This window comes from Fundulus heteroclitus, unplaced genomic scaffold, assembly GCF_011125445.2.
Source record: "Fundulus heteroclitus isolate FHET01 unplaced genomic scaffold, MU-UCD_Fhet_4.1 scaffold_38, whole genome shotgun sequence".
Classification (NCBI taxonomy): domain Eukaryota; kingdom Metazoa; phylum Chordata; class Actinopteri; order Cyprinodontiformes; family Fundulidae; genus Fundulus; species Fundulus heteroclitus.
In genome coordinates this window covers 2,701,772-2,712,874 of record NW_023396792.1, presented here as the reverse complement: position 1 = coordinate 2,712,874, position 11,103 = coordinate 2,701,772, and the positions used below count along the sequence as shown (strand labels likewise).

At 39.6% G+C, this 11,103-nt stretch overlaps 1 protein-coding gene across 1 annotated transcript; it reads left to right on the top strand.

Moving 5' to 3' along the window:
* The first annotated feature begins 1,157 nt into the window (after positions 1-1,157).
* Positions 1,158-8,253, top strand: tmem9b (TMEM9 domain family, member B). Its single transcript, XM_012873054.3, has 5 exons — positions 1,158-1,390; positions 2,159-2,250; positions 2,336-2,444; positions 4,487-4,624; positions 7,212-8,253. The coding sequence occupies exons 1-5, from the start codon at positions 1,319-1,321 to the stop codon at positions 7,365-7,367; spliced, it is 567 nt and encodes a 188-aa protein (XP_012728508.2). The 5' UTR covers positions 1,158-1,318; the 3' UTR covers positions 7,368-8,253.
* The last annotated feature ends 2,850 nt before the right edge of the window (positions 8,254-11,103 follow it).

Here is an 11,103-nt window from a genome sequence, read left to right as displayed (position 1 = left end):
ATTATATTTTGCACATTTGGGTGGGATATTCACACTTCCTAACAAGAGCAGCTAAGCTGTTTTTCATTGTGTAAAATTACAACAATTTCTATTCTATTCTAAAATATTACAAGACAATCTACCTCAAAAACTTTGCACAGTGCTGTAGATATTTTTTAAAGAATACTACACATATAACCGACAGCTCCATAGTTAGAAACATGGTATTACAGACTGTGCAACTATTGTAAGGTGCATTTCAAAGTTAGAGCAGGATACATCAAATCTCACGTATGACTACTAAGATTAATCTTTAATGCAGCAAATTTGTCATCAGACTGGCAGTGACAAAAAAGGTGATTAAAATGAATGTTGCTTCAATGTGTAAGGTTGTCAAATTAATGTTGGATTTTTGCAATTTTATACTCGTCCAGTCTGTGATTTGACCAGAAGGAGCGTGTGCTATACAAACGTTTTCAGAACCAGCTTTATTTGCCTTGTTTGTGCACACACACAATAAATTGGACTTTGGTTCCACTTTGCTCTGAATGTACACACATTAAAGATATGAATTTGGTGGGAAACAATAATTATTCTCCAATGAGAGATATCCATATAGGCAGTGTTATAGGAAGACACGGTCGAATTAGAGCAGATCTTGGAGAAAGCCTGCACTGATTATGAGATACAGACCATCCCACTTTTAATGGAGCAGTCCTTATTTTTCAACATGACAAAATTAATTTGTCCTTAAAAATAGTGATTATCAAGAATTTTATAAAGAAGCAGAGTTGTCAATTGGCATACCTCTGCATCTCTGTTACCAACCTTCATCTCATCGTGGCCGCTTGGCCAACTACCTAAATAAAATATATATTAAAACATATTTTTTCAAAAGGATTAATTCATGTAAGTGTAATTCAAAAAATACTTTAAATGAAACTTTTTGTATATTTATTTAAATATCTTCAATGAGAGTAAAGTGGAATCAAAATCAAATTCCTTGTTTGCGTACGCAAACTTTGCGATAAAAACCGATTCTAAAAAAAGAACCTTCAACTGCATTGAACAGATGTAATTTACCTTTGCAGCTTTTTGTTCGTAGACATTTGTTTAAAAAAATGAACTTTTCAATCGACATATCTCTTGTCCTCGCGCCGCCTCCTTCCAGGTTGCGCGCATCACGTGACAGAGTGCGGAAGTGGAGTCAGCTGACTGGAAGCTGTTTATCCTCGGGTTAGCTCGATGGCTAACGGCGTCAATTTATAGGTTGTATTCCTCGTTGCTGGACGGGCTCTGGAAACAGTTTACAGTCTGATATTTTCAAAAGACCGAAAAGATGAAGTCCCTGTTCGGCGTCGAGGCTCTCTGTTTGGCGTGTTTTGTGCTGCTCAGCCTGGTTTCAGCGAAGGTAGGGCTATACAGTTAGCCTGGTTGGCTAACTTTAGACAGAAAATGGTGATGGTGGCTCACTGAAGCAGAACATTTTTTTCTTCCTGAAACATTCCTTATCTCTGTTTTTAAAAGAGTTATTCGAATAGTTTGATTGTGGTTTCCATCTGTAGTTAGGTTAGGATTTCATGCTTTTCCATGCAGGCTTGTGTGGAAATAAGGACAGACTGAGTGGAATCACATTAAAATGCAAACTATAGTAATAATGGAAAAGGGTACATAAAAACTGTCTGTACTATAATACAACAAAACAAAGTTTTAAAAAGTGTTAAAAAGGCAAATTTCATTAAATAAACTTTAAACATGTTATTCGTGGAATACAACAGCAACCCAAGTGTAGAGTTTCTATTTTAAGTTTTGAATTTCCCCTTTTCTCTATATTTTATATGTTTATATTCCTATTTACTCTTTTTGGCTACTGTAAATCTAACTTCACTGCATGTGTCGTTGTCCTTATTTAATTAGATTGTCTGGTTTGTACGGTAAAGTTGAATTAGATTCTTATATTGACTAAATAAATGGTCAAGATTGGTGTGATTTCCTGTTACTCAAAATAAAATATGAGTTTTATGAAGAGTCATAATGATGCTCCTAATGTGAACCAAACTGCTTTTGATTTTGAACTCGAGAAAACAGGCAAGACAAACAGGTAGCAAGGTAAAAAGACATGAGGTGAAAACAATAAAATGATCCCCAGGCGTAAACCGAACCTTTTCCTGTGTTGCAGAACTCAGAAGACATCCGCTGTAAATGCATCTGTCCGCCTTACAGAGACGTGGAGGGACAGATCTACAAACAAAACGTCTCGCTCAAAGACTGGTGTGTTTAGAAACCTCACTACCTCTTTCTGATGCAACGCAGCTAGTTTAATGTTGATAAAATGACGGCGTTGTTTTCCCATCAGTAACTGTCTCCATGTGGTGGAGCCGATGCCGGTGGACGGCAAAGATGTTGAGGCCTACTGTTTGCGCTGTGAGTGTAAATATGAAGAAAGAAGCTCGGGGACTATTAAGGTAAGTTTGTGTTCAAAAAGGTTAGTTTTGAGTACATGATTTTTATCCCTCGTGTGTTTTTTGTTGCCCCTGTGACGGAGAATCTCTCTCCAATTCACCCCTGGAGCTAGACACCAGCTCCCTCTTGACCCTGCAAGTACCAAACATATGTAAAAATTGCCTTTATGAATAAAAAAAACTGCCTAATTACACTATAGACTGCCAAAAACAAAGTTCAGAGTTGCTCTTTGACAAAAATGTTCAGTTCATTACCAAGGTCAGAGTTTCCCCTAGAAATTTTGTCTTTTTGGGGGGCTAAAAACTTAACTTTCCATTAATATCACAGAATACAGCTTTATACGACCAGCCATCTTCTGTCTCTCTTAACCTTTCTCTTATTTATCTATCTTTCTGTCTCTATCATATATATATGTATTCATGGTTATATTTTGAAGGCTACCTGCCTTATTTCCTTCCTACTTAATTTAATGAAAATCTTTTTAAATTTTAGATCTGTCAAGAGTTTTTATATTTTTTTCAGCGTAACTTTATTGAATTTTAATTGTATTACATTTGGGATCTGCATCTCATCCATTCATGGGGTCTATCTAGCAACAGATAAGTGTTTTCTAAGTCTAAATCTGCCATCTGTTTTCAGGGATGGACTCAGGAAGGTGAATTTTTATTTCCAACAGAAAGACTTTTGGTGATGTGCGACTATCCAAGCAAACGGCATTTTTGTAGGACATCTGAAAATGACCACAGAGCCGTGTACTTGTTGAGAACGTGCTGCATTGAGCGTTTTTGCTTATAATAGAGTTTAAACAGACGTGACCATCCTCATATTTGTATCAGGCGAACGTTCTCAGTATATTGAAGTAATCAGGCACCGCGTAAAATAAACAAATGTGTCCTTTTTCAGTTGTAACAGAGAAAAAGGATTTATACTGTTGGATCCCGCGCTCCCAACACAAGCGATACTAATTCTGTCGGGGATAATTCTTGGTCATCTATAAGCATTTCTCTTTAATGACCGCCAAATGTTCCCCCATCAGAACAGACTCCACCGACATCTTCACGGCCAGGAGGCGCTCAGCGCTCCCAACTCTGTGGGAGTTTTTAGTGCAGCCATCCTCTAAAACAGGGTCTGTTTACAAAACGCAGAAACTAATCCAAACTTTTCCTGGCGGTAGTGAGTTTACCTGCGTGTGAACCCAGGTTACTCAGCTTAGGAGAAACATTAAAGGCGGCTGCACTCTTGGTTGTACTGGGCAGCGCTGTGACTCTCCGCGCACATTTTAAACTTCATAGCTGGGCGCACTTATTGACTCCTACATTTCCCACAGCAGATACCCACCGCACACCTGCCAGTCCGTGGTGTAGAGACGCTGCAGGAGCTTGCGAGTCGCAGCTGCCTTGGAGACTTTTTTCGCCGAGAAGTTTATAGTGACGTGACGTATGCGCTCATAAAGTTGAGCTCTGCACGTACCTGTCCACGGACTCATGTCCGCCTTGTTATGTGGAAAGCTAGAGTCAGAAATAGCTCAGGATGTGATCTGCCGCTATTTAGAAAGGCTAATGATTTTAATGAAATTAACCATGAACACGCACAGACGTATAATAATTTACTACATGCCCACACCTTCTTAGGGGGAGCGGGCAATTTTGTTGGCGGAGTGCCCTTTTTGTTGCATGGTAGGGAAACGCAGGAGGTGGTTATGGCCTTTTATCACAGTTTCGGGGGCTTATGGTGTTGATCCTGAGGTTTGTGTTGAAAGTAATTTTCTGGCTTAGATTCTCTCTTAAAATGGCTTTAACAAACTGTAATATTTTAGCGTTCATTTATTAATCTAGTTTCACTTTGTCGCGTAAGCAGACAGACGTTTATGTCGTACTTCTTTAACTCCATCAGTTTTCATCGTCATATAACCCTTCTTCACGTTTTATCTATTTTTCTGCTCTCTCAATGGTTACACAGCATTCATGAACTATTTACCTTCCAGTGATAATTGCTGTGTATTTTACATTTTCACACTGACACCCTGATTGCTCTCCATCCTTAGGTTACCATCATAATTTACCTTTCCATTCTGGGCCTGCTGCTGCTCTACATGGTCTACCTCACCATGGTGGAGCCCATGTTGAAGAGGCGGCTGTTTGGACACTCGCAGCTTATCCAAAGTGATGACGATGTTGTCGGGGTATGTTTTGTTCTCAAGGTTTACTGCTTTTTAAGGGAGACCAACCATTCCCTGTGTTATATTGCTCCGACTCTGGACTCTGTCAGTGTCATCAGACTCGTTATGTGGTAGTGAAGAGCCGCTCGTTGCACAAAACATCACGCGGTAACGCTCCATTCTGGGTAAAAATTAACAACTTGATTAGTCTGCTGTAGTTGTTCCAGTGCAATCCTCCTTCACGCTACTGCCGACTCCTTCAGTGTAACATCCTTTTGTCGGGGAAAATAAAACCTCCCTGAAATATGACACTGGGTACTTACTGAATCCAAAGCCATCTCAACAGATGCTTCAAGGAGCATCTTTACAATACATTAGCAACCACAATCACAAGCAACACAACAGTGAAGCCAAGAAGCTTTCAAGCAGGCGTTAACAATGTCGTGCACATAAACACACCACCGGTATTTGGCCTTAATATTCTAAAGTAAACCACATTGAACAGAACGCTGCCTAAACTTGCAAACTCTTTCTGTGATGCTGAAAATCTGGATAAATATGGTCGTAGCAGTATGGCTAAAGGTTAAAAAATTCAATTAAGTTAGAAAACATATCTATATAGACCCCTGTGTCAGCCTGAGAACTATTGAGTTGTCTCCGGTGGGTTTTTCTTTTTTGTTCAAGTTTTTCTTATCTGGTACAACAAATTTTCTGTTAATTTTACGCAATTGTTTTTTACATAATTCAACTCCATTGTCAAATTATCAATCTTTGATTTCTTTATATAGTATTTTGCTTTAAAGACATCCTTTTTTGTGTTGTCTTTCTAATTTGTTTTCAATCAACAGCTTTCCTGAAGGTCTAAAAGTGTTTCTTCGGGCTTTTGCATCCATTTTCTCTATGGCATACCTACTCGTTTTAGGAGGAATCCGTTTTCTGCTCTTGAAGCCATTTAACTCTGTTCCAGTTTTGCTTCTTGAATCTATGAAAATAACTGAAAACAACAGAGTTACTGACAGAACAATGTATTTTAGGACCATCCTTACTTAGCATAACTCTATATAGCTTATAGTTCTGAAACTTGTCACTTGTCCACTGATGGTTAAGTAGAAGGGACGGACTGAGAGCTACAGGATCTCCTTAATATAGACACCGAAGGTTTTAGCTGCAAAGATCGCAAAGGCACTCCTCCAAATGAATCAAATGAACCTCCAAAGAGAGTAAGCCAAGCTGGCAGTGTGTCCTGACGCAGCATGACTAATGCTTCAAGGGAGTGAAATTAAGTTAAAATTGATTGTTTTATATTGTGGCATTCTAACATACTTTTGTGTAACTGGATCGTGAATACGAAAGAAAAAGCACATGGTTTGATCAGCCTGAAGGAAAGTTGGCTTTTACAACATCTAACAATTAGAGCGATGGCAAACGTAAAACAAACAGTAATCTTGCTGCCGACGTTCCTATTACTTCATGTGGAAAAAGCCCAATTTAGGTGCCCAGCAGAGGATAAACGTAATCAGCGTGGGATCCTCTGGTGTGGCTGAGTGTTTAGATATTAACAGAGGAAAGAGGTTGCTGCCTTCCCCTGAGGGTGGAAGTCGAGCTACAGCTGCCTTTTGATCACGCTGCGATTTGACAGAGCTCATACAGCGAGGGATTAATATGTCCCAGGGCTTTTGACAAAGTGTTAGTTTTTACTTGAGACGTGATTTTTGGAAACCAATCTTTGTCGGTTCAAGTGTTGCAGAGCAACTAAAGTCTTCCTAATCTGTTTATCTAAATGCAAGTTAATTGTTTTTTTTTTTTCGATTTTTGTTTTCTCCTGTGAACCAACGTTTGTTGCACAGCAAGCTTTTCCTTCAATGCAACAAGCAGGAGGCAAAAGAAATGGCAGAATAACAGTAGTAAACAGGACTACAGTAGGACTGCAGAGACGTTCACTATACAGGAAAGCAGCAGACTTTTGATGTTCACTAAAGCTTTGGTACGAAGACGCTGCCAGGCTCCTAGCCAGTCTCCCTGACAGTAATCTTCTTGAGCTTTTCTTCGTCTTTAATTGTACTTTTGGCAGTTCAGCAGCTTATTCTGAGTCACTTTCAGTCTATGCAAACCCAAAGACATAAAGCTTGACGAATGTGTGTCTGCCACACCTCTGCAGTTCATGTCCTCTCTGTGGCTGAAAGCAGCATGTACTGTACTCCCATCACATCACATCACAGCTCTGTGAAACATGTTTTGAAGAACAATAGAGTTTGAGGGTGTAGACCTAGATAAGAGGAGGACAACGGCTAGACGGATGTAAACCTTTGCCTTATTAACTTGGATATGAACAAACAGAATAGGGGAAGCACCGTCCAAGCTCCTATTACTTGGCAATCTAAGTAGCTGTGAGTATTCTGGTCTGCAGTCACTGCTAATAGGTGCATCTATAGATAATAAAACCAGTCAAATAAACCTTTCTACAACAAACCAGGTAGCCGTCGTACCGGAGCTCATTTTGGGTTGGCGTGCATTTTTCCTTCCTTGCCTTGTAAGAAGCTTTTCCAAACAACAGTGCTGTGTTCTCTCCTTATCTGACGCCCAGCTGACCTTTTCTTGTGATCTTTTTCAGGACCAGCAGCCCTTTGCCAACGCTCACAACGTCCTGTCCCGTTCACACTCCCGACCCAACATGCTAAACAAAGTGGAGCACGCCCAGCAGCGCTGGAGGAGGCAGGTCCAGGAACAGAGGAAGTCTGTGTTCGACCGCCATGTTGTGCTTAGTTAAGCATCTGTCTGAGCTGTTGGTTGAGGTGAAATATATATATATATAAAAAAAAAAAAAAGAAACACTGTGAAAGAGACCCCATTTTAATTTGGTTGTAGTCTTATTTATGGTTATGGGTTTGAGGTGAACATGGTACAGGAAGCAGAGGTTACTGGAAACATTGTAGTCTACAGGACTTGAATTTTTGCACATACTCCAAATGAACAAGACTAAATAAATTACTCTGCGACTTTCAAAATGTACAAGTTGGAGTGTCGTCTGTGTAAAACACTCGTCATTCTGGTTTACAAGCTTAATGTCAACAACTGGATCAATCTGGTCAGTATTTAGCACCGTAGAACATGACGTCATCTCAATGCCGGGGGAAGCAACCCGGTGTGAAATATTTGAGTTTTCAGCCTTCTTTGGAAAAGCATGTTTTGTAATGACAGCTCTTTTATATAACCGTTTGTCTATCCATGTGTCCTACCACTCGTTTAACGTCTTATAAACGGTGAAATGTTTCTTACATACATAGACTTTGACTTTTGAACCTAGTTTAATTGAACTCTGCAGAACTGGATAGTGATCGTTAACATAGCTGTGTTACTGATTCTGATCCTCATGAAGTCATCGCCCTCTCTGACTGTGTAACCTATTAACTGTATAATCTTTGATAGATTTTTGTGATCAGTTTGCCGTCGGTTCCTTTTGATCAAGTGCTTGTTGTCTGATGGGCGGCGTGTGGATGTGGCAGAGTGAACTTGAAGTTTATTTTCTATAAAGTTTGGGTGGCGTGTACATTCCTACGGGTGGATAACCGACCACTAGAGGGAGACCCATGAAAGTGTTCTTAACTATTCTTTGTGTAACCTTTTGACTTTAAAATAAATTGATGTCAAATATCTGACTCGCTTTTTTTCTTCCATCTACCGTGGACTTGAGCTGAAGGAGCATTTGACACATAGTCCTATAGTGTTTTATTAATATTGTTGCTGCTAAACACAGTTTAATGTGGCTGCCATGAATACAGAGCTGGGAGGACTTGGAAAGTTATCCCAGTGATTTCTGATGCCTTCAAGCTGATTATGTTTAGGCATCAGGTTACTGTAGGCTTTGTTTAATCACATTTTAATTACTGTTTGGTTATGCTAAGTAAAAACTGGATTATTTAGGAGAAATATCCTTAAAGTTTGGTAACAGCCTGTCTTCGGGGATTCAATGAGTCTATTGACTTTTGAATATTTGTTCTCTCTGAATATGGATAATATGTAACGTTCCAAATAAGATTAGGTATTTAAGGGCGCGCTGGTGGCGCAGCGGGTAGCGCGACCCATGTACAGAGGCCTTACCACTGATCTCTATTTATTCACTGGATTGCTGGTTGGCCCGAAAAACTGAAGTCACTGGCCTCCATCTCTTGCTACTCCCTACTCTCAGAATCACATAGGATTTTGGCTGCAACAACAAAGCAGTTTTCTGGCAGTGGGAAAACGTTTCACAGGTAATTTTACAGTCAGTGAACGTACTAACACTATCAAGTACTAAGAAAGTCATGTGCTGAAATATTTTGCATGTTTATATATATATATATATATATATATATATATATAATGTTTGCCTATAAATACCGTGCAATATATTTCAGCACATGACTTTCTCAATATTTGATAGTATTAGTACATAAGCTGAAGATTCTCAGTCATCCAGGGCATGGTCATTCCAAAAAAACAAAAAACAAAGTAACTGGACTTGTTTTCCATAGTTTTAAGACGTTTCGCTTCTTATTCAGGAAGCTTTCTCAATTTAAAAAGTCTGGAGTAATGTGGAGTATCAAAACTTACTGATTACTCCAGACTTTTTAAATTGAGAAAGCTTCCTGGATAAGAAGTGAAACGTCTTCAAACTACGGAAAACAAGTCCAGTTTCTTTGGGTTTTTTTTTTATTTTTTACTTTTTTTTGGAATAGTAGGCTACATAACATATAAGTATATGGCATTTGACATTTCAGAAGTCTTAAGCCCCCCCTGAACATGAGAAAATCATTGTTGTTCGATGCTGTAGCGCACGTATTCCATGGTTACTGGAGGAAAATAGGGAGTACCAATATGGCAGCTGGTGGCTTCACAGCGACGTGTACTACCGACGGCGAATCAGCAAACCAGCGAATCAATAGAGATCAGTGGGCCTTACGCGGTCGACCCGGGTTCGACTCCAACCCGTGGTCCTTTGCCACATGTCTCTTCCTCTCTTCATCCCCCTTCCTGTCAGCCTACTGTGTTAAGAAGCGAGCCATTAGAGCCGTGAAAAATCTTATTAAAAAAATAGGCATTTAAAGAAAATTATCTAATGAACTCAAACACTTATGTAATCGGCAAGCTCAGATAAATTACTACTGATATACTTGTTTTTCTATATATTTCACTTGACCGCAGTTACATTTCAGACACTTTGAAAACTAGAAATGCAAAATATCTTGGTAAAATCATATAAATTACTGGAAACAAATGTAAATAAAAGTAAAATTGACTTGGTCTGACTGCTGATTCAAAGAGAACCTGAAATGATAAACTCTGGATCATGGCATTTTAGGCAAGAACTACCCATCAGATCCTGACTGACGGCGGTACATTCTTGTCTCGGTACTCACAGCGGATCACAGCTGCTTCGCTTTTGCATATCCTCCCACTTTTAGAGAAACAAGGTCAGGTGAAGTATTTCAGATCTGGGAATTTAGGTTTCTGATAAAAACATTATTTTTTACCAATTTTGTCATCATTTGTGTTTCACGACGCTGCGCTCCACCATGCTGGAAAGTACACAGATAATCAAACTGTACCTGGATTATTGCTCTTCAAGGACAGTTTGATCCCATTTTTATTATTTATTAACAGCAGTGTTCTTGGACAGAATGTCATTCATAGATCTTATCTTGAAGTTTCACAATTGGTACCACAAAGCTCTCTCTTTTCCCCCCCAGACAAGTAATCTTTCCCGCGAACCTTGAAACGAGGACTCGTCAGACGCATCTGCGTCTGACGTGATCCGTCCTTGTACTTCATGCGGTATTTTGGTCTCCTCCCGAGTCATTTTTGAACAAAATCACCTTCTTAGCTGCCCTTCTTACCTAAAGGCTGTTGTCTGAAAGTTTGTGTGCGGCACCAGACGCCCTCACAGCCTGCTGCCATGTGTTGACCATGCTCTGCACTGGTGGCAACGTTGTTCTCCATTGCACTTCTCAGCAGGGGATGATTGTGATCCCCGCTGGACATTCTTTGATGTCCTGAACGCTTTCAGGTGTAATCTTTTTGGTGTGATTGTTTTTATTGTTATTTTTTTTTTTTTTACAAGAGAATCTATCAAGATGCAAAGCAATGATGGCTGCACCGTTTTGACAGAAGTAACAAAACATTAGAAACATCTTCTCTAGCATTTATTTATTCATCTAAAGATAAAAAAAAAAGATTTCTAAAAGTCAGTAGCGCCAGATGGTTATGACCATGTGGCACATCTAAACCAAAATCGTTTTGTGGACTCAAACTTTCCCAGGAACGTCATCCAAAAGTCCACGATTGCGGTATGGAGAATCTAGATCTCTGAGAAAACGGCAAACATCTTCTTTTCATTTAAAAAAAGGGGTTTCCATCCAGCTGCGTCATCGTTTCCTGTGCAGTCCGCTGCTTCTCCCTTTTTCTTCCTCCCCTCACTCAGTGGATGCACTTCTACACGGAGAAGGTCGCTTTGCCCACAGAAAAAA

Coding starts and splice junctions, on each gene's coding strand:
- tmem9b (XM_012873054.3), top strand. CDS start 1,319: ATGAAGTCCCTGTTCGGCGTCGAGGCTCTCTGTTTGGCGTGTTTTGTG. Junction 1,391..2,158: donor TCAGCCTGGTTTCAGCGAAG/GTAGGGCTATAC, acceptor CCTGTGTTGCAG/AACTCAGAAGACATCCGCTG. Junction 2,445..4,486: donor GAAGCTCGGGGACTATTAAG/GTAAGTTTGTGT, acceptor CTCCATCCTTAG/GTTACCATCATAATTTACCT.